General features: G+C 46.2%; 2 protein-coding genes across 4 annotated transcripts in view; both read right to left on the minus strand.

Moving 5' to 3' along the window:
• Positions 1-21,210, minus strand: part of PIK3R4 (phosphoinositide-3-kinase regulatory subunit 4) — an 85,705-nt gene extending 64,495 nt beyond the window's left edge. Inside the window, exons 1-3 of one of the 2 annotated variants that reach the window (XM_077269016.1) lie at positions 21,105-21,210; positions 17,962-18,734; positions 16,863-16,996 (exon numbers count right to left, since the gene is read on the minus strand). In XM_077269016.1, coding sequence (XP_077125131.1) covers positions 16,863-16,996; positions 17,962-18,691 — 864 coding nt within the window. In that variant the 5' untranslated portion in view covers positions 18,692-18,734; positions 21,105-21,210. Of the gene's footprint in view, positions 1-16,862; positions 16,997-17,961; positions 18,735-21,096 lie in introns of both variants that reach the window. The other variant, XM_077269017.1, reaches the window with a different exon arrangement.
• Positions 6,156-9,714, minus strand: LOC143781993 (uncharacterized). 2 transcript variants are annotated; one of them, XM_077269015.1, is made up of 4 exons: positions 9,412-9,714; positions 8,882-9,329; positions 8,575-8,734; positions 6,156-7,648 (listed from the first exon to the last, which is right to left on the minus strand). In XM_077269015.1, the coding sequence occupies exons 2-4, from the start codon at positions 9,033-9,035 to the stop codon at positions 6,571-6,573; spliced, it is 1,392 nt and encodes a 463-aa protein (XP_077125130.1). In that variant the 5' UTR covers positions 9,036-9,329; positions 9,412-9,714; the 3' UTR covers positions 6,156-6,570. The 2 variants fall into 2 exon arrangements, with proteins under 2 accessions (XP_077125130.1, XP_077125129.1); XM_077269014.1 differs by having other exon boundaries at positions 8,575-9,329.
• Positions 21,211-22,803: the final 1,593 nt, after the last annotated feature.

Here is a 22,803-nt window from a genome sequence, read left to right on the forward strand (position 1 = left end):
AATACCAAACATACTCACACATAACAGAGATGCACCAAGAGTAGAGGATGGGGTTAAACCACAGTAGGAGAATAAAGGGAATGAGAGATTGTCTTCCTCTGCAACACACACACTGGCCATTTACACTCCTGCCAGACTTTGTCTCATCACATTTATGCCTCCAAGAGCATCAAAATATATAGCAAAAGTTTGGACACACCTCATTTAAAGATTTTTCTGTATTTTCATGACTATGAAAATTGTACATTCACACTGAAGGCATCAAAACTATGAATTAACACATGTGGAATTATATACTTAACAAAACAGTGTGAAACAACTGAAATTATGTCTTATATTCTAGGGTCTTCAAAGTAGCCACCTTTTGCTTTGATGACTGCTTTGCACACTCTTGGCATTCTCTTCATGAGCTTCAAGAGGTAGTCACCGGAAATGGTTTTCACTTCACAGGTGTGCCCTGTCAGATTTAATAAGTGGGATTTCTTGCCTTATAAATGGGGTTGGGACCATCAGTTGTGTTGTGCAGAAGTCTGGTGGATACACAGCTGATAGTCCTACTGAATAGACTGTTAGAATTTGTATTATGGCAAGAAAAAAGCAGCTCTGTAAAGAAAAAGGAGTGGCCATCATTACTTTAAGAAATGAAGGTCAGTCCAAAAAATTGGGAAAACTTTGTCTCCAAGTTCAGTGGCAAAAACCATCAAGCGTTACAAAGAAACAGGCTCACATGAGGACCGCCCCAGGAAAGGAAGACCAAGAGTCACCTCTGCTTCTGAGGATAAGTTTATCCGAGTCACCAGCCTCAGAAATAGCAGATTAACAGCAGCTCAGATTAGAGACCAGGTCAATGCCACACACAGTTCTAGCAGCAGATACATCTCTACAACAACTGTGAAGAGGAAACTTTTGTGCAGCAGGCCTTCCTGGTAAAATCGCTGCTAGGAAACCACTGCTGAGGACAGGCAACAAGTAGAAGAGACTTGTTTGGGCTAAAGAACACAAGGAATGGACATTAGACCAGTGGAAATCTGTGCTTCGGTCTGATGAGTCCAAATTTGAGATCTTTGCTTCAAACCACCGTGTCTTTGTGCGACGCAGAAAAGGTGAACGGATGGTTTCTACATGCCTGGTTCCCACCGTGAAGCATGGAGGAGGAGGTGTGATGGTGTGGGGGTGCTTTGCTGATGACACTGTTGGAGATTTTTTTCAAAAATTGAAGGCATACTCAACCAGCATGGCTACCACAGCATCTTGTGGCGGCATGCTATTCCATCCGGTTTGCGTTTAGTGGAACCATCATTTATTTTTCAACAGGACAATGACCCCAAACACACCTCCAGGCTATGTAAGGGCTATTTGACCAAGAAGGAGAGTGATGGGGTGCTACGCCAGATGACCTGGCCTCCACAGTCACCAGACCTGAACCCAATCGAGATGGTTTGGGGTGAGCTGGACCGCAGAGTGAAGGCAAAAGGGTCAACAAGTGCTAAGCATCTCTGGGAACTCCTTCAAGATTTTTGGAAGACCAGTCCCGGTGACTACCCCTTGAAGCTCATCAAGAGAATGCCAAGAGTGTGCAAAGCAGTCATCAAAGCAAAAGGTGGCTACTTTGAAGAACCTAGAATATAAGACATAACAAAAAAGTGTGAAACAACTGAAATACATACGCTACTTACCTGGTAGCAGTGTTTTTTCAGGAGCCATGACAGCACAACGAGAGAGAGGGGATCCGCCCTTCAGGGACAGGAAACCTCAGACATAAAAGGGCGGCACCTCACTCCCCCGTCAGTTGGATTACAGAGTATGAAAGGACCTTCTAGGTTAGTAGCACATAAACAATTTTAAAACATGGTACAATTCACCCTGTGAATAAACTTAGGAAATAACTAAAAGGAGGTGTCGACCCCAATAAGCAAAGAGGGTAGGGAATATAAGGGTGCTGTCATGGCTCCTGAAAAAACACTGCTACCAGGTAAGTAGCGTATGTATTTATTCAGTCGCCATGACAGCACAACGAGAGACTTTCAGAGAAGTGAAAAAGTGACTAGGGAGGGACCACTGCCTCCAGCACCCTTCTCCAAAACGTGAGGTCGGAGGAGCCACCTAGATCTAGACTATAGTGTCTAAGAAAGGTAGATGGAGAAGACCATGTGGCCGCCTTACAAATGTCTTCAATCGACACCTCTGCTCTCTCTGCCCAGGATGTGGCTACCGCATGAGTGGAGTGAGCCTTTATACCTTCTGGAATTTCCACGCCACCTGCGGTATAAGCGAGAGATATCGCCTCCCTAATCCATCTGGCTAGTGTATTTTTTGATACCCTAAGCCCTCTCCTAACTCCCTAATAGGATAGGATATAAATAAGGAGTTCTTTTTTCCAGGTGTCTGTAACTGAAATATATTAGAGAAGACACCTTCTTACATCTAAACAATGAAATCTATGCTCTTTATCATTAGAGGGATTGGAACAAAACGAAGGTAGGATGACCTCTTGTGATCTATGAAATTTTGAAGCGACTTTTGGAAGATAAAGGGGGTCAGGTTTCATAACAACTCTATCTTCCCTAAACAGCATATATGGAGGCTGCCTAGAAAATGCCTGCAGATCACTTGACTCTTCTTGCGGACGTGAGGGCAACTAAGGCTACGTTCACATTAGCGTCATGCGACGCAGCGTCGCAGACGCAACGCACGACGCATCGAAAACGCACGCAAAAACGCACCTTTTTAAACGCACGCGTCGGACGGATGCGTCGTAAAACGCTGCGTCTTTGGTGCGTTTTTGGTGCGTTTTACCAAAAACGCAGCGTTTTACGACGCATGCGTTGTCAAACAATGATGAAACAATTTAGTGTCTAGACACTAACATCACCAATGAATAGAAGAGGGTGGGTCTAGTGTTTAGACAATAGATAATGCCACCAATGGGTAGATGAGGGTGGGTATTAATGTAATAGTGGTATATATACCCCGGCATAGATTATTTCCAACCATAGAGCATCAAGATGGATCGTCCCATGGAGATTATCTACCTAAAATTTGAGCTGGAATTAGCACTTGCTATTGCATATGCTATTGCCTGTCATGAACAGAGGAAAAGGGACAAACTACGGAGAAGGAGTCATCGGCGTTTTTGGCTACACCCTATAGTGGAAGTCCGAGAGAGTCGTGGAGCCTATCACTGTCTGTTTGGCGAATTAAATGAGAACCAGGATAAATACTTTGAATACACAAGGATGTCACAAAACAGCTTCCGATATCTGTTGCGTCTGGTGGAAGGAACCATTTCAAGGCAGGACACGCAGCTCCGTAAATCGATTTCCCCCGAGGAACGTCTGCTGGTGACTCTACGGTACGTAATGCAATGTGAAGGATTTATATGTTCTTGCCATTTTTTAAACCCTTCACCCCGCGGCCCTTTTTCATTTTTGTGTTTTCGTTTTTCGCTCACCTCCTTCCCAGAGCCATAACTTTTTTATTTTTCCGTCAATATGGCCATGTGAGGGCTTATTTTTTGCGTGACGAGTTGTACTTTTGAATGACATCATTTTACCATGTCATGTAATAGAAAACGGGAAAAAAAATTTCAAGTGCAGCGAAATTGCAAAAAAAAGTGCAATCCCACACTTTTTTTTTTTTTTTTTTTTTGCTAGGTTTACTAAATGCTAAAACTAACCTGCCATTATGATTCTCCAGGTCAGTACGAGTTCATAGACACCTATGACTAGGTTATTTTTTATCTAAATGGTGTAAAAAAAAATTCCATGCGGTAGTTAAATGCCGCTGTCTGCGTTTGACAGCGGCATTTAACAGGTTAATAGCCGCGGGTGAATAGCGATTTCACCCGCCGCTATTGCGCGCACGACAGCTGTCCAAAACAGCTGACATGTTGCAACTTTGATGTGGCCTCAGCGCCGGAGCCCACATCAAAGGGGGAGACACGGCATGCACAGTACATGTACGGCGCATGTCGTGAAAGGGTTAAAGTTACGTGTTTTGGATTTGTGGGGTGGGGGATTGTAATTAATAATGAAAAATTATTTTAAAACAATGTAATTAATTACATTATTTTTTATTTTTCTTCTTGTCAGTTTCCTTGCTACTGGAGAGACATTGAGATCACTGCATTTCCAGTTTCGGATTGGAGTCTCCACACTGTCTGGTATTATTGCCGACACATGCCGTGCATTGTGGGACAACCTCCGGGAGGAGTTTTTACCCATCCCTACAACAGAAATATGGCAGGCCAACGCCCAAAAATTCGAACAAGTGTGTTCCTTCCCTAATTGTATTGGAGCAGTTGACGGGAAGCACATCCGGATTTTAAAGCCTGCACGAAGTGGTTCGCTGTTTTTTAACTACAAAAAACACTTTTCCACCGTCCTCATGGCCATTGCAGGTGCTGACTGCAGGTTTCTTGCCGTGGACATTGGAGCATTTGGCCGTGCCAATGATTCACGGACATTTAAGGAGTCAGACATGGGCCAAAGATTATACGAGAACAATTTTAATTTCCCCCAGCCACGACCTCTTCCCAACACCGAAGGACCGGCCCTGCCATTTGTTGTGGTTGGGGATGAGGCTTTTCAAATGAGTGGCAACCTACTTAAACCGTACTCCAGTCGGGGGTTGGACCGCACCAAAAGTATATTTAATTATAGACTGTCCAGGGCCAGAAGAACTGTGGAGTGCGCCTTTGGCATCCTGGCCTCCAAATGGCGTATCTTAGGATCCGCTATAAATTTGAAAATTGAGACAGTGGATGAGGTGGTGAAGGCGTGTGTGGTTCTCCACAATTTCATTATTGATAAAGAGAGAGTCAACGTTGAACTCGATGAACCCATACCAAATCCATTGCCTGATTATCAAGCTAATCCTCTGCGGACAACTGTGGAGATTGCTCATATGAGGGACCAATTTGCTGCATACTTTGTTTCTGATGTTGGCCGTGTTTCATGGCAAGATCACATGGTTTAATCTTTGTGTTATGATGTCATGTAAACACTGTTGTGTCCATGTCATTTAACCATCCTATGTATGGTTATTATATGGTTATTGTTATAATGTCCCCTAATTGTATAATGCGTTGTGTTTTTAAATAAAGTTCTTGTGCCTTTCCATTTTCAAAAAACAAATCTCCCATACGTTTTTCCATAGTAATAGAATTGTGAAATCCAATTTTATTGAAAGTAATGTGTGTCCCCAAAAATTTGTCTGTTCCACAGTTTTGGCGTATAACATAATCGGCTCCCACCTTGTCAACCATTTTTAATCGTGCAGACTATGTGCATATGGAACCTGGCTTGACAAGGAGGGAGACGATAATGTTTGCAAAACTGTACAGAGTGAACACTATTGTACTCAGGATGCTAGAATACGTCCAGAGTCAAATAGTGGCGACACTGTGAACATTGCTTCCACCTCACTTGACCAATATTCTTAAGGCCGGTTTCACACGTCAGTGATTCCGGTACGTGAGGTGACAGTTTCCTCACGTACCAGAGACACTTACACACGTAGACCCATAAAAATCAATGCATCTGTTCAGATGTCATTGATTTTTTGCAGACCGTGTCTCCGTTTTCCAAACACGGAGACATGTCAGTGTTCGTGGGAGCGCACGTTTTACACGGACCCAATAGAGTCAATGGGTCCGCGTAAAACACGGACCTCACACGGACATTCTCCGTCTGGGGTCTGTGTGCGTGCAGGAGACAGCGCTACAGTAAGCGCTGTCCCCCCCACATGGTGCTGAAGCCGGTATTCATATCTTCCCTGCAGCAGCGTTAGCTGTAGAGAAAATATGAAGAATAGTGTTAAAAATAAAGATCTATGTGTCCGCCGCCCCCCCACCCCCTGTGCGCCCCCCCGCTGGTGAGAAAATACTTACCCGCTTCCCTCGCTCCTTCCTGGTCTGGCCGCGCCTCCTACTGTATGCGGTCACGTGGGGCCGATCATTTACAATCATGAATAGTCGGCTCCGCCCCTATGGGAGGTGGAGCCACATATTCATGACTGTAAATGATTCGCCCCACGTGACCGCATGCAGGAGAAGCCGCGGCCAGACCAGGAAGCAGCGAGGGAGCGGGTAAGTATTTTCTCACCAGCGGGGGGGCGCACATGGGGTGGGGGGGCGCACAGGGGGTGGGGGGGCGGCGGACACATGGATCTTTATTTTAAACATTCAAAATCATTCGCTGACACCAAAAAAGTCACAGCAGGGGCTCAATTGTTTTTACGATTTCAGAAAAGATAACGTTGGTTACACACAAAAAACAACTTTATCGATACTGAAATCGTTGTCTGATGGTACATTGTAAACTTGACATATTGAGCAATGCTGTTTGTATTTGTAACATCAGAGTACAATGAGCGACAGCCCTATAAACAATGAAAAAAAAAATTTGATAAATATTGTCAGACATTGCACATCAGGTGTTACAAAGACAAGATTTGTGTATACGGCGCAAGGTGTGATTTGGTGCAAACTTTGAGACAATAAAAACAATTGTTTTTTTTTTAAAAAAAGGAACATTTATTTAGGGTACAAAAAAAAAAAGGGAAATGTTATTAGGGGGTACCAACATCCGCAACGAAAGGGGATTGATATCCCACACTTTTTGGGGGTGTTGAGGAGACCGAGGCGGAGGACGAGGGGGAGGAAGCAGCATAGTCTATGACACTAGACGGGATGCCATCAATCCAGCCAGTTGATGTTGGCGACACTAATAGAGCAGGAGATGAGGGAGGAGGAGGGACGACCAGTGTCCTTGGCTGGCTACTCCGGCTCCGGGTAGACCCAGGCTGGGTAGATGGTGTACTCCTTGTAGACCCAGGCTGGGTACTGGGTGTACTCTGTGTAGACCCAGCCTTGGTACTTGTTGTGCTCCGGGTAGACCCGGAGTGTTTTCTGGTGGTACTTTTGGGAGCAGCCATAGCCAAGGTTGTAGTGCTTGTCGTCGTCGTCATCTTCTTCTTCTTTTTCCTCCTCTCTCCCTCTGGGTGTGGGTCGGCTTCCCGTCTGTGTCCCCTTGAAGGCCTGTCATGCTCTGAACTTTCGGGGTCTGTTCTGTGGTGGCGGTGGCGGTGGCCCTCGGCACGCGGAGCTCTGTGGTGGTGCTCTGCAGCAGGAGTCGGAGTCATGGCAGCCAGCGATGGTACTGTGGGCATATTTGTCGCTGACTGCATGACCCGAGCCTGCTGCAGAGCACTGACATATACATTGTTGCAGCCCTGCATGACCGAAATCTGGAGTTCCGGCGTAAGATGTTCAACCATGCCCTTGTAAATGGCATTAAAAAAATGTTTGGCCGGCCTCTTGAGCTCCGTTTCGATGATTTCAAGACGACGTTCGAGATTGGACATTTTATCGCACATCGCCTTGAAACCATTCTGAAAAACGGTGCTCAGATGTAAAAATTCGGGCATGACCTCCCTGTCCGAGGCCCGCTGACGCTGTCGGGAAGACCTAAAGGAAGGAGCGACAGAGGCCTCGGCCAGGGGAACATCTGATGGACCGGCTGCCGGTTCGCCAGATTGGGGTGGTGCAGACCTGCTCTCGCTGTGGGATGGCTGCGACTGTTCAGATGGCGCTTCACAAAGTACCGCTCCAGAGGGTCGGACAGTCTCGCGGGTGCTGCTGTGTGTTCTGTGAAAACATAAGGAAACCTTTAGTATACTAAATATCACATTTAACATGCGTCATTAATTAACTTTACCGCCAGATATCCATTGCCGCCATTAATATTAACCTATTTTTAATATTGACACTGCATATGCACCATCAATATTAAAAAAAAAAAAGGTATTTATTTAATTCACAATAGTCACCCATGATTGTGGTTTGCAACGCCACACAATTATGCTTCAGTTGGAACTGCCATGACGTCACGGTCCTGTGACCGAGACGTCATCACAGGTCCTGCGAGCTGAGTAACCATGGGAACATAACCTGCTTTGCAGTGGAATGTATGCCGTATCGATTATATTTTACTTTTTTGTGTCTAAAAAAATCGCGGATACACCTGGATAGCCACTATACTACTCCACTATTAAATATTGGCTGGGCATGTCCAATCTACTGTGTTCTGTATACTTCTGATTTCAGTGAAATTGCTAGTAAGTCAAGGTCAACATTGTAGTAATCCCAGAAGGGAGGCGCTGCTGTGTCAAGTGTGAGAAGACCATAAATGAATAAAAAATTCAAGGTCAATGAGGCGTGAAAAGTAAAAACAAAATACTTTATTCACTTCAATCAGTAGCCGAGGATGAAACATCAGCACAATACAATAAAAACACTATGTACGCGTTTCAGGTCTGATGTTCCCTGTCACCTAAAACGCGTAGATAGTGTCTATTGTATTGTGCTGATGTTTCATGCTCTGCTTATGATTGAAGAGGATAAAATTATGTATTTTTTACTTTTCACGCCTCGGTGAGCTTGTCTTTTTTTCTTCCCTTCTATACTTGGTACTTGCCAAAATAAATGGCTGGGCAATAAGCTACGTGGCTGGAATGTAGTATGTGAATAGGAATGTTCTAAAAACTAGGTGTGTGCATAGGTACTATACTTACTCTCTGCTTCCAAGGACCGGTCGCAAGAACTGCAGTATACGGTTGTACTTGTACACCGAGGTCCTTGAAGCGGCAGCACCACTACGACTCTGTCCCTCCTTTTTCAGGCCCCTCTTGAAACGGTCCTTCATGGAGCGCCATCTGGTCTTCAATTGTTTAACTGTGTATAAATTAAAAAAAAAAAAAAAAGTTTTAGATAATATTTTGAAAACGATTACGCAACCGTGTGCAATCCCAATAGAAGACATCACAGACGGTTGTGTAATCCTGGCATGATGGGTCACAGCAGCATTTTGTAAATACTTACGGAAACTAGCTTTGGCCTTGGGTGAAGCGCTGTCGAAGCCATCCCACAGCGATAGTGCCACCTCTATCCACAGACGGCGCAATATGCCCTGGTCCGCGTGCCGGGGGTCACGGCTGTCCCACAACGGGCCCCGTGCTTCAATGGATGCCACCATCAGGTCAATATCGAGTGGTTCATCCAGGGACCGTTGTGAAACCTAGAAAAAATGGTAAATATTAATGTTTGAAAGATAAAAGAATTGTCCCTACCTCCTCCACCGCCACCTACTACACACAACACCACAACCTCCCACCACCCCCCATACCTGCCAAAAAAAAAAAATTAAACAAAAAAAATGAATAGGTTTGAAAAAAATTCTTACTCTCCGTGATGCAACCACAGCTTGGCCCCGTGGTCCCTGCTCCTGCTCCCTCTCTTCCTCCTGGTTCTCCTCCTCACTTGAAGAAGCCTGCAAAATAGTTTACCAAAAAGTTGAGTGACCCATCTACAAATGACAGCGAATAGTAAGCAATAGTAGATCATGTACTCACCGCACTCCTCTGCGGTGGGGTGTTGCTCGACTCGCTGCCGCTGGCCATGACTAATGCAATTCTGAAATAAAGAACAAAATAACATTGATACTATGCTCCTATGCACAATCCAGCAATAAATAATAATAAAAAAAAAGTCATTTAAACCACAAAGAACATTGCACTCCAACTGAACTAACGCTGAGCAAACAACACTGCCACATTGATTAAATTAAAGAAACAATGGCAGAGACAACCCAATGCCAGAGTACAAAAGCCTAAAGATAAGAAGACTAATCTACAACAGACCTTTTTTTTTTTAAAGTACAGTATGCACGGAGCAACACAAAAAACACAATATTTTTCTGAAAGTTAAAATTTAACAACCCCGAAAAATTAAGGGCAGAAACATTAATAACAAAACAAACTTTACAATAAAACCGACAGGGCCGGAGACAATAAAAAGGGCCAATACACGCCATACCTCACAACCATAAACATACAACGATGTCTTTACACAACCACAGTGCTGAACATAATACACAACTTGCAATAAAAAATTAATAAATGTAATAAAAGGGCTCAGAATCATTCTATACTACCATACTTTACAATAAAACCGACAGGGCCAGAGACTATTAAACGCCATCATATAACGCAAGAATAAAACATCACAACTGAATACAAAAAACACCACCAAACCAATAAATGGAAACAAAAAATCTATCCTGGAAAGAACAATAATCAAGGCCGCAGACCATGAAACGCCATCGTATACAACGCCATACATCAGAACCAGACCAAAAATACCACAATATCCTAACCACAGTGCAGAATATAAAACACAACTTGCAAAAATAATTTTAAAAAACATGGAGAAAATGCACAGAATCATTCTATACTTACATCTCTGGACAGCGGATGAATAGAAGTCGTCTGGTGTTCTGGAGATGTGCCTCTGGTGTCTTGCCTCAAGATGCTGCAGCAGAAGTGACAAACAATCCAACATTTTCTTTATATATGGGGGATGTTTTTCTCACTGTTTGCACTGTCTAGACATTGTCTAGACACTTTTTTGTTTCATTTTAGCTAACGACGCATGCGTCGCACAACGCACGCACGACGCACACCCGCGACGCAAGTGCGTCGTCAATAGGTTTCAATGGGAAATTGTAACGCATTGACGACGCACGAGCGACGCAAGTGCGACGCGCGCGTTTTTTGAACGCAACAAAAATGCTACATGTAGCGTCTTCGACGCCAGCCAGGTGCGGTGAAACGACACATGCGTCGTGCGTTTTACCGAAAACGCACAACAACGCAACGCATGCGTCCCCAATGATAAAGATAGGGGCGCATGACGCATGCGTTGTCGTGCGTCGACGACGCTGCGTCGCATGACGCTAATGTGAACGTAGCCTAAGAGGGCCGTTTTAACCAACAGGATTTTTATCGGTACGGTCTCAATAGGCTCGAACGGGGCTTGTGTTAGAGCTGAGAGTACAAGATTTAGGTCCCATGGTACCATCTTCTGTTTAATAACCGGTCTGGATCTGGTAACCGCCTTGAAGAACCTAGATACCCAGTGATTGCTGGCCAAGTTAGAATTATATAGCGCCCCCAGAGCTGACACCTGAACTCAGAGTGCTGGTGGCTAAGCCCATCTCCAGGCCCTTTTGTAAAAATTCTAGGATTTGAGAAATATCGGGTATTTGATCAACCTGCGCTCCTGAACTCGACAGGAACCTTCTCCAAACCCTGACATAGATGTTTGTCGTGGAGGCTTTTCTACTCTTAAGCAGTGTATTTACAAGATTTTGAGAAAATCCTTTCCCCTTTAGTAGCAACCTCTCAAATTCCACGCTGTTAAGTGTAAGTTGGCTACTCGTGGATGTAGGATTGGACCCTGGGAGAGGAGATCTGGTATTTCCGGGAGGATCCATGGCTGGGAAATGGACATGTTTCTCAGCCATGGGAACCACGACCTTCTGGGCCAGAACGGGGCTATTAGTATCACTCGGGCCCTGTCTTCCCGTATTTTCTTCAGAACTATAGGAATTAGGTTTAGAGGGGGAAAGGCATAGGCGAGACTGAAGTTCCAGGAGATTAGGAGAGCGTCGACTGCATACGTGTTGTCCCTTGGATTTAGGGAACAGAATTGATGTAGTTTTCTGTTTCCTCGACTGGCAAAGAGATCTATTTCTGGACATCCCCACAAATGTACGATCGGATTGAAGACAGCCGGTTTTAGAGACCAGTCCCCTTGTTTGAGTTCGTTGCGGCTTAAATAATCGGCCATGGTATTGAGTTTTCCCTTTATATGAAGAGCCGTAAGGGAAAGTAGGTGATTCTCGGCAATCTGAAAAAAACGATTCGCAACGTCCATTAATGAACCAGACCGCGTACCTCCTTGATGGTTAATATAGGCAACAGTTGTCAGAAAATAGTCTGACATGTCTACCTTGTAGGGGTATAAGAAACCCATTTAACGCGCGTTCTACCGCTAACAATTCCTTTAGGTTGGAGGATGAGTTTCGTTCAGACTGGGACCACAGACCCTGGATCCAATTACTCTCCGAGTGTGCCCCCCAACCCATGGGGCTAGCATCAGTTGTAATCACTCGTGTTATCTGATTTGTCCAGGGTACCCCTCTACGAAGATTCGGTATGTGTGTCCACCAAATTAGTGAATTAGTGGTCTCAGCAGATAGAGAAAATTTACTATCGAGATTAGCGCCCAGCCGACGAAAATTACGTAGAACATCCCACTGCAGAGATCTGGAGTGAAACTGTGCCCAGAGAACCGCCGGAATACAAGTAGTAAGAGAACCCAAAAGTGACATCGCTCCTCTTAAGGAGACTACAGGATTATTAATCGCTTTGGTGGCAAGCCGATGAATACTGTTCACTTTTGAGTCCAGCAGGCGACATTCCTGCTGACCCGAGTCTATGATAAGACCTAAAAACTCCTGTGATCTTAAGGGCTGCAGACGCGACTTTTTGAGATTAATAACCCATCCTAAGTTATGTAATGCTGCTATCACCTTCCCCAACTGGTTCTTACAATGTGATTCTGAACGTCCCACAATCAACAAATCATCTAGGTAAGGAATTATTAGTATGTTTTGTTCGTGAAGGTGTGCCATAACCTCTACCATGATCTTAGTGAAAACACGGGGTGCAACTGCAACACCAAAGGGGAGTGCCTGATATTGGAAGTGTTCTACCGTGCCGGCAAGTGAAACCGCCACCCTGAGAAAACGCTGATGATTTACATGTATTGGGACATGATAATAGGCGTCTTTCAGATCTAAGACAACCATGAAGCAATTGTGAAAGAGAAGCTTTATTGCCGTTTTCACAGATTCCATTTTAAAGGATGGGATCAGCAAGAATTCATTCAGGCCTTTTAGATTAATGATGGTACGATACGACCCATCAGGTTTTTTTAATCAGGAATAAAGGGGAATAAAACCCCTTACCTCGCTCTTCCATGGGCACTTTAATCAGAACCCTTTTTTGTTGGAGATCCTGGACTTCTGACTCCAGTGCCAATTGTTCTGCAGGAGAAGAACGGATGGGGGTTAATTTAAATTTGTCCTGAGGGATGTGATGGAATTGGAATTTTAAACCCTCTTTAATGATATTGAGAATCCATGGACTATTGGTGATTTTCAACCAGGCTGGGTAGTAGGCTAAAAGCCTACCGCCCACCTGGGCCGCCAGTCATTGAGGTTTTTTAGAGTCCCGAGGGGAGTTAAACATGTATCCTCTACCTCTTCTTCTGTTGGAGTTATATCTGGTCGAATCTGTCAGATCTTCGGCGATAAGACCATCCTCTGTTGTAATCAAGCCTATAAAAAGGGTTCTCTCAAAAAAGGGAATCGCTTTTTACTGTCACCCGCTTTTTCTAGTAATTCATCTAGCACCGGACCAAACAAATGAACCCCTTCACAGGGGATGCCACATAGCTTCGATCTGGCCTGTAAGTCTCCTGGCCAACATTTTATCCACAGAGCCCTACGGGCTGCGTTTGATAAGGCTGAGGACCTTGCGGCCAGCCTAACAGAATCTGCTGACGCATCTGAAAGGAAGGCTGCTGCATCCTGAATAATGGACATAGAAGACAGGATCTCATTTCTCGGAACCTTATCCTTGAGTTGGTCTTCCAGGTGGCCCAGCCACACCATCAATCACCGGGCTGTGCAAGTGGCTGCAATTGCTGGCCTCAGGGACCCCGCTGACGTTTCACACGCTCCTTTAAGTAACACATCGGCTTTCCTATCAAGCGGGTCCTTTAGGTTCCCTAAATCCTCAAATGGGATGGAAGTCTTTTTGCACGCTTTGGCCACTGCTGCATCCAACTTCGGGACTTTGTCCCAAGAGGATGAGGCCTCCTCTTCGAAAGGATACCTTCTTTTGAATGCTGGTGGAAGTGACCCCTTCCTCTCGGGTTTCTTCCATTCCTTTGTAATCAGCGACTTGATTTTATCTACCACAGGAAAGACCCTTCGGGATTTTCGATCTATGCCCTTGAACATTATATCCTGGATGGAACATTCCGACTGGGTCTCTTCAATCCCAATGGTGTTGTTGACGGCCTTGACTAGGTGATTAATCCTATCCAGTGATAGACAGGCTCGGCTAGATTCTATGTCCTCTGTTGATGAAGATGAGGGAAGAGAATCCGAGCTCGCACCACCTGTCTCTGAATCCACATCTGAGGCTGGAGGATGAAATTTCCTTCCTTTTTTTGGAAACTGACTTGTGAGACCTGGATCTCATAGAATCTCTGACCTCCTGTTTAACCATGTCCCTAAGTGTAGACGTAAGGTCAGGGGCTTCCTCCTCAATTAAACGCTGTATGCAGGATCTGCACAACTTCTTTTTATGTCCATCTGGAAGTGGCTCCGTACACATGGCACACTCCCTATGCTTGGACTTGGAAACACATTTCCTCCCCTAATAAGGAGAGAGGGAATACAAGGAGGGACAGCAATCAGAAAGCGTACTTTCACGTAGCTCACTTACCCATCCCTGCAGCAAATGGTACAGTGATCGGGGGGGTCCTTCTTAGCCAGAGAATCCTTACGGCCTGAGGACTTGGTAGATTTCTGAGCCGCTTTAGCTCCACCAGCGCGACTACTGCCACTAGAACACCGCTGGGAGCTTCTCAGAGACTTTCCTGTCTGAGGCTGCTCAAGTGATTGCTGCTGTTCACCGCACAGCTGCGGTGTTCCCTCCGGTGACTCCATACTGGAAAGACAGACAGAACACGCAGAGGCCTCTGTGCACCTCTTAAATCCATCCCCCTGGGTACCACCCCCGGATGGGGGTCAGCAGGGAAAAGTCCTCCAGGTGCCGCTTATCGGTATTGCACCGATAGGCTCCGTCCACCGCGAGCCGCGCCCCCATGATGAGCGCCGGACACCCTGAGGCCAAAATCCCCCCCCTTGACACTGCGCGCCGCCATTAGCCGGAAAGTCAGCGCTACCGCGCATGCGCAGCCGCGTCGTCACCCCGCGCCGCTCGCCACGTCACCCGGACACGCCCCTTCCGGTCGCGGCTGTGGCGCTGAGAGCAGACGCGCCGAACAAGGACGGCAGCGCTCCCCAGCCAATGCAGACCCCAGCGCCAGCGGCAGACAGACCCCAGAGGCCCAGCAGACGTGGCACCATGGGCTACCTACTAGGTATGAAACGCGGGCACCAAAGAAGCTAACCCATTTACCTTTGGTTGGTTGCTTCCTCCTGCTGCCACCTACACAAACAGTCCCCCTGCCGTGTGGTGCTTCCATCATCCTGACCAGGCCGAGGTAGGGGACCCCCGCTACCTGTACCGGCCTGTCAGGAGTGGGATAACTTCTTTTCTTCAACCTTCTTCTTAAGGCGTGTCTGAAGAGGTTCCACTGTCAGGGACAGGAAACCAACTGACGGGGGAGTGAGGTGCCGCCCTTTTATGTCTAAGGTTTCCTGTCCCTGAAGGGCGGATCCCCTCTCTCTCGTTGTGCTGTCATGGCGACTGAATAAATTAAGTATATAATTCCACATGTGTTAATTCATAGTTTTGATGCCTTCAGTGTGAATGTACAATTTTCATAGTCATAAAAATACAGAACAATCTATAAATGAGTAGGTGTGTGTGTGTGTGTGTGTGTGTGTGTGTGTGTGTGTGTGTGTGTGTGTGTGTGTGTGTGTGTGTGTGTGTGTGTGTGTATATTTATTTTACACACACACACGCACACACACACACTAGATGGTGGCCCGATTCTAATGCATCGGGTATTCTAGAGTATGCATGTCCACGTAGTATATTGCACAGCAACGTAATATACAGCAGAGCCACGTAGTATATTGCCAAGTGACGCAGTATACAGCAGAGTCACGTAGTATACAGCACAGAGCCACGTAGTATACAGCACAGAGCCACATAGTATATTGTCCAGTTACGTAGTATATTGGCCAGCCATGTAGTATATTGCCCAGTGACGTAGTATACAGAACAGAGCCACGTAGTATATTGCCCAGCCACGTAGTATATTGCCCAGCCACGTATGTCACAGGTTAAAAAATAAAAAATAAACATATACTCACCTTCCGAGGTCCGAGGGGCCCCTTGTAGTTCTGTCGCCTATGTTCGGTTCACTCGGCAGCTTCCGGTCCGAGGGTGTGATGACGTCGCGGTCACATGACCGTGACGTCGTGGCAGGTCCTTGTCGCACACCAACCTTAGCACTGGAACCTGCCGCTTGCATGGACCGGTCACCGGAGCGTCGGAAAGGCGGCGGAAGGCGAGTATATAATGATTTGTTATTTTTTTTTATTATTATTATTTTTTTACATTAGATGTTTTTACTATTGTGGCTGCATAGGCAGCCTCAATAGTAAAAACTTGGTCACACAGGGTTAATAGCGGCAGTAACGGAGTGAGTTACCCGCGGCATAACGCGGTCCGTTACCGCTGGCATTAACACTGTGTGAGCCGTGACTGCGGGGAGTATGAAGCGGGCAGCAAACACTGACTGCAGGGGAGTAGGGAGGGACTAATTGGACTGTGCCAGTCGCTGCTTGGCCGCGGCAGCCATGACAGGCAGCTGGCGAGAGAGATAGATACATACACACACACTTTTTATTGTTCCTAATTTCTAAAGTTTCTTGCCAACTTCTGGCTTTTACACAATGGCATGTCAGGAACAAGGTTTAGTTTCAATAGAGAAAAGTCAGCAAGTAGCCATACTGTCTGTTGATCACAGATAATAATTGGGATAGGATGTCGTGTGCCTCTGTCACTAGGAGATCTCAAAGTACAGATGTTTCAAGTCACAGTGTTTCTTCATGCACCAAAATATTCTCAGAGTAAAAAGGGGTCATTTTATCCATTAGAAACTGTATTGGAAAAATGTAAAATGTAAGCAGCTATGTACTAGAAGACAATCCCTCCAGAATGAGTGAGGCCATATTGTCAGTACTTACAAGCAGTCTGATAGAGCTGTCTTCAATTTTGCTGAGTACTTGATCTGGAGAGAATTGTCCTTTTTTATAAGCTAGAAGCTGGGACAGGTCAAATAATGGCACCCCTTCTGTGAACAGCTCTGCTATAACGCAACCTGCAAAGACAAAGACAGATTAAAAACAGTCTATGACAGGGTATTAGAGGACCTGTCATCAGGTCAGTGTTCAGGTTATGCTCTTATTTTCTCCCCACTGTCCTGAGTGATCTATTTTTTTTTTCCATTTTCACCCATGAGCCAGCCCAATTTTTTATTCTGTGCTTTCTTTTTTTTTTTTTTGTCCCCAGATCCTGAGCCTAGCAATTACTGAAACAAAGGGGCAGAAGCACTCAGCTGGGTGCAGGGCTCCTATGCCTCTCCACATGGAGCTAGGATTACAGGTATGAGGACAAAGACTTTCTTCCAAGCCAATACACAGCTAATCTGCCCTCTGGGAGGGTAGCCTTGCAGAGTCACCTTGCACTCCCCTGAGACACTTAATTAGAACTGCTCCCACATGAGAGTAAACGAGTAGTGTATGGACACATCTGCATCAAATGAAGAGGCACAGTGAGTCATTAGCCTCTTAAAGGGAATCAGTCAGCAGGTTTTTGCTACCATATCCGAGAGCAAAATGATGAAATAGCAGAGCCCCGATTCCAGTGTTGTGTCACTTACTGGGCTGCCAGTTCTCTGAATGCTGATCTCTATAACCCCGCAGACACCGCTGCTTTTCAGTTTTTGTTTATACTGTATATGGACAGAAAGCTGTCAGTGGGGGCAGGGTTATACAGAGCTCATGATAACGGAGGACTACATGGGAGGAGGTTTACTAATCCTCTAGTGATAATCTCCTGCTGATAAAACAGTGATTTAAAAAAAGTAAATAAATAAAAATACCACAACAAGCAGCCCAGTAAATGGCATCGCTGGAATCAGGGTCTCTCTCTACTTTATGCTGCCCTCAAGTTAGGTGGCAAAAACCTGCTGAAAGATTGCCTTTAAAGCTAGCAATTAGTGATTAGTGGAGCTCTCAGCACCCAACCCTCAGTTGTCACATGACAAGTAATATGCAGTGTTACCTGCAGAAAAGATATCCATTGCCCGCTTAAGATCCCCTCGTGTCCGTTGATTGTTATTAGTCAGATCCACCAGGGGTGTAGTTGGATCCTTGATAGACTCCAACTCAGTAGAAAACGTGCTACCATCCACAAATCTTTCTGGAGCGATATAACAAGTTCGCCTCCGGGAGGTATCAAAGAAATAGTTGAAATCTGCTGGGTTGTCTTCGGGCAGATAGGTTGGCTTGAAGCTGGCAAAGTCTGTCAGAAGTACCCAGTTCCAACTTGTCACCATAACATTCTCTGTCTTGATATCACCGTGACACACTCCAGACGTGTGGGCCTGATCCACAGCGGTCAAGATCTGAAACGCAATCCACCTCTTCTCAATGTTGTTGAGGAACGGGCGAGTGCTGATCCGATCATACAGGTTGTCACGGACGTATTGTCTGAAGAGCAGAGCGGCCTTCTCATTCAGAGTAAACTTCTGAAAAGGGAGACAGTTCTGGGAAGAGCAAAGACGGATTTTCAATTCCTCCAGTTCCTGCCTGTAGTTGGTTAATGGCAGGGATGGGTCCTGTATTGCAAACACCTTGACCACAACCAAACCTTCTCTATGCTTGGCTCTGGCAACTTTGAAGAACCGTGTACTTCCCAGGCTCTTGTCATACTCGAAATCATGGATATCCGAAAAATAACTGTCCACCGACAGGATCTGAGATGGAGCTATGCCAGCTAGCTGGTTCCCCATGATCCAATAACCTGGTTTTCATCCAAACCCAATGGCTCGTTATCTAGTAGATAAAAAAAGTGAGGTTATACACAGAGTATTTATTGTAAACTGGTTTCTTTACTGGAAATGTATCGGATTCTGGGGTGTACATAAAAATCATGGGGCCCTAAGTCCCAATTGCCACCCCGTCAACAAAAGTAAGAAAATAATACTCAGCAAAGTAGGCAGGATCACGGCACTTAGTCACAGAAGGGCATATCGCACAACTATTATAGACATGTATTGCAACACTTACATTGTAATTTTGCACCTATTGAAGCCCCTTAGTGTTGTCACCTACGATATCCTGTTCATTATACTTTGTGGTTGATAAAAGGGGTATGTCTCACCACCAGGAATAGAGGTGGCCACACATCTACAGCTCTCCATCTTCACTTCTAGGAAATTTTTGAGAATAGAGCAAGCATGCTTAGCATTTTTCGAACTCAGAAGTTTATGGAAAGAGCCACAAATGCGGGACCACATCTCCATTGTGAACTATACAAAATAGGACTTCATTGTTTAGATAAACGTTTCAGAGTAGGAGATCGCAACCTAAAGAAGCCGTCCACTATTTGACTTCCCTTTCTTAATACACCCATGGAGGTGAAAAATAAAAAATACCTCCCAAACTATGCCTACTCCTCCGAACTCAGTGTTGTGTCCCCTGCCGTTCTTATGGTAAGAACACTTTCTTCTGTCTCGCACAATAAGTGAACACTGCAGCTGATTAGTGAAGAAACAATCCGGGACTCAAGAGTTGTAGAAAAATAAAGTCACATTTATCAGAGAAGCAATCCAAAACTAGTGACGTTTCAGTCGAAAGGACCGCTGATCAGTAGCCGATGGCTGGCTACAGCGCTCATGTGACACCCTGACAGAGGTTTACCCTAGAAATGATGTCTAATTGCTTAGGACAGCGAAGTGCTGCATACAGGGAGCTTGGGTTTTTAATTTGTCTTTCAACCCTGATGCCTGTTAATAAAAAGTTGTTCCAGTAGTGAACACTGGTGAAGGGCAATTTGCGACAGATCAGGAACAAAGCGCGGGTTCTTTAGTGAATGATGGGCGCTAGGACACCAGTGAGCCGCACGCAGTCTCTCACAGGGGGTTAAAATAACTGTTTGGATGCTGAGGAAACAGAAGTCCCGCCCTAACAAAATACTGTCCGTGGCCGAGGTTTTGACCCAATTGGACCACAGTGATTTTTCCATAAATGTGTGTTCACCTGTCAACAAATGTTGCATAGGGAAGCAAAAGTGACGGCTCTTTAGTGACTAAAGCCAAGTGATCCAGTGCCCCAAAAGGACCTGGAGTGCCTGTCACTAGTGGACAACCCCTTTAAGGCACATCTTTAAAGGAATTGTCCACTATTTGAGCAGCTTGTCATACCCCTCGCTTGACCCTGATAAAATAAAACCTACACTCACTTCCTGTGCTGGCACCGTTCCCATGGTGTTAACATGAAGAAAAAGTCCGGGATCAGCTGCAGCCCAGACTTCCTCTACAACAGTGTTCCCCAAGTTCGGTCCTCAACAGGTCATGTTTTCAGGATTTCCTTAGTATTGCACAGGTGAGAATTCCATCATCTAGACAGGCAACAATTCCATCACCTGGGCAATACTAAGGAAATCCTGAAAACATGACCTGTTGGTGGCTCTTGAGGACCGGAGTTGGGGAACACTGCTCTACAAGATCCATTTGTCTGAAGGCGGAGGTGTAATGCGCCACAGCACCGCGCAAAAGCCCCAGGGAGAGTGAGCACGACACTGCGGGAACGCGGTAATACGTCTCAATGAGTTCAGCGGACGCGGCTGGCGCCCTCTTTGGGAGGAATTTGGCATTTCCTGAACCCGTTTTGGGTTTTTTCTCCTGCAGCGGTTGCTTCTGCCGCCTGTGATTGGACGGCGCTTAGTTCGGAGCCTTTTCCCACCAGGAGCCACTTCTCCGTGACCGGCGTTAATTTTACCCAGTTTTTTTTTTTTAATTTTAACCCTTAAGTGGATGAAAAACGCTAAAAACACTGCGCACGTGACCCACAAGGAGCTTTACCACAGACGTGACTACGAAGTGGCTGAAACATTTTGGGGAGGTTTTTCCGGCGGTTTTCTTAGCGGACTTGGTCCAAAAACTACTAAAATGTGTGTGCACAGTCCGCAGTGACCAGCGGCAGCCTTGTGATGGCCGCACACATAGTGCTCACATCTGCCCTGCCAGCAGACGGCCTGTTCCTCACAAGGCCGGGGAGCAGGACCATTAGCAGACCCCAGCACTGCAGCTTATAGTCCCCCCGCCGCTGTGTGTAACTGAAGGAGCCGCCGCGGGGCTGCAGACCGGGGAGCACCGCTAGAAGCCCCGTCAGCCGTGAGGTGCCGACCACATACCGTCCTACCTCATCCGCGGCCGCACACCGGGGGATACAAACAGCCCAATCTTCACAACATTCCCATTTGTGCGGATGCTAGCGCCCACTTCCTGACCCTCGGCCAATCAGCGTGGGTCTCGGAATGCACCAATCACAGAGAGAGAGCTGGAAGAGTAATGGGTCAGCTGACCAGTGAGGCGGGAACTGGCTGAGGTACCAGTGGCGGCTCCCGGCAGTCCGCCTATACGTCTCGGTTCGGGTGCACGGGGGCCGCCATTTTTGGGAGGATTTTTTTTCGGTTACATTATATAGTAGAATAAAACATTGAATCCAATGCTGTATCACTTACCAAGCTGTGCTGTTGCTTACTTACAGTCGGTTGCCACCTGGAATTTTAGGGCCCCATACTGGCAAAATGTTCTGGGCCCACTTGAGCCTCCGCCCGGCTCCACCTCCAAACCTTCCACAGTCACACTGCCCACTCTTGGAAAAACTTCCCTTCTGCACCACATCTGACTTGTGATGAGTGAGCGAGATCGGATAAGGTGTTATCTGAGCATGCTCGTGTCCTAGTTGAGTATCTTCAGCGTGATAGAAAAAAATGCTTAAGTTGCTGCGGCTGCATGTCTCACTGCAGTTCAATGGCCGCAACACATGCATGGATTGCCTAACAAACAGACAATCCCGACGTGTTGCAGGTGTCGAGACATGCAGCCGCAGCGACTTAGGCTACTTTCACACTAGCGTCGTGCACTGCACGTCACTATGCATCGTTTTGTAGAAAAAACGCATCCTGCAAAAGTGCTTGCAGGATGCGTTTTTTCACCATTGATTAGCATTAGCGACGCAGTGCGACGCATTGCCACACGTCGCAACCGTTGTGCGACGGTTGCGTCGGACTGTCGCCACCAAAAAACGTTGCATGTAACGTTTTTTGGTGCGTCGTGTCCAGCATTTCTGACCGCGCATGCGTGGCCGGAACTCCGCCCCCTCCTCCCCGCACCTCACAATGGGGCAGCGGATGCGTTGAAAAACAGCATCCGCTGCCCCCGTTGTGCGGCGCTTCCACAGTATGCGTTGGTGCGCAGCAACGTCACATTGCGACGTGCAGTGCACGACGCTAGTGTAAAAGTAGCCGTAAACATTTTTTTCGAGCACGCTGAGGACACTCGATTAGGACACAAGCATGCTCAGATAACACCTTATCTGATCTCGCTCACTCATCACTAGTCCTCACCAATCACACATTAACACTTTCCATCTAACACCAGATCACATACATTGCCATAGGCTTTTGTTCTGGCCAAAAGATTTTTTAATTTGTAGTGGTACAACACGGCACTATCATGCGAGTTAGGTGCTCAAGTAGGGCATCCAGCCCAAAGCAGTCCAGACAGTAGAGAAACTTGGCACTCAAAAAAACTTTAGCGTGGATAGTTATTTATTCAATGTGCATCCATAGAGACAAAAGTTGAACGTTTTCGGTCCACATCCGGACCTTCATCAGAACAATTATACTGGTATATTGGGAAATACGTATATCCTGTCAAAACTGGTTCCAACAGAGTTTTCAAAGAAGCCTGGATGCGAAGAGGAATCCTGAGTGTGTCCGCGCACATGGAGGTCGACAGAAGTCGCAAATCACCACGTGACTTCTGTCGTCCTCCATGTGTGCGGACACACCCAGGATTCCTCTTCCTATCCATGTTTCTTTGAAAACTCTGTT

Source organism: Ranitomeya variabilis, chromosome 6 (assembly GCF_051348905.1).
Source record: "Ranitomeya variabilis isolate aRanVar5 chromosome 6, aRanVar5.hap1, whole genome shotgun sequence".
Taxonomy (NCBI): domain Eukaryota; kingdom Metazoa; phylum Chordata; class Amphibia; order Anura; family Dendrobatidae; genus Ranitomeya; species Ranitomeya variabilis.

What these genes read in the sequence shown, in the direction of transcription:
- LOC143781993 (XM_077269014.1), bottom strand. Translation starts at nt 9,035, where the DNA reads ATGGTGGCATCCATTGAAGCACGGGGCCCGTTGTGGGACAGCCGTGAC. An exon ending in CCGGTCCTTGGAAGCAGAGA is followed by an intron (nt 7,649 to 8,574) that starts GTAAGTATAGTA and finishes ATGTTTTCACAG; the next exon opens with AACACACAGCAGCACCCGCG.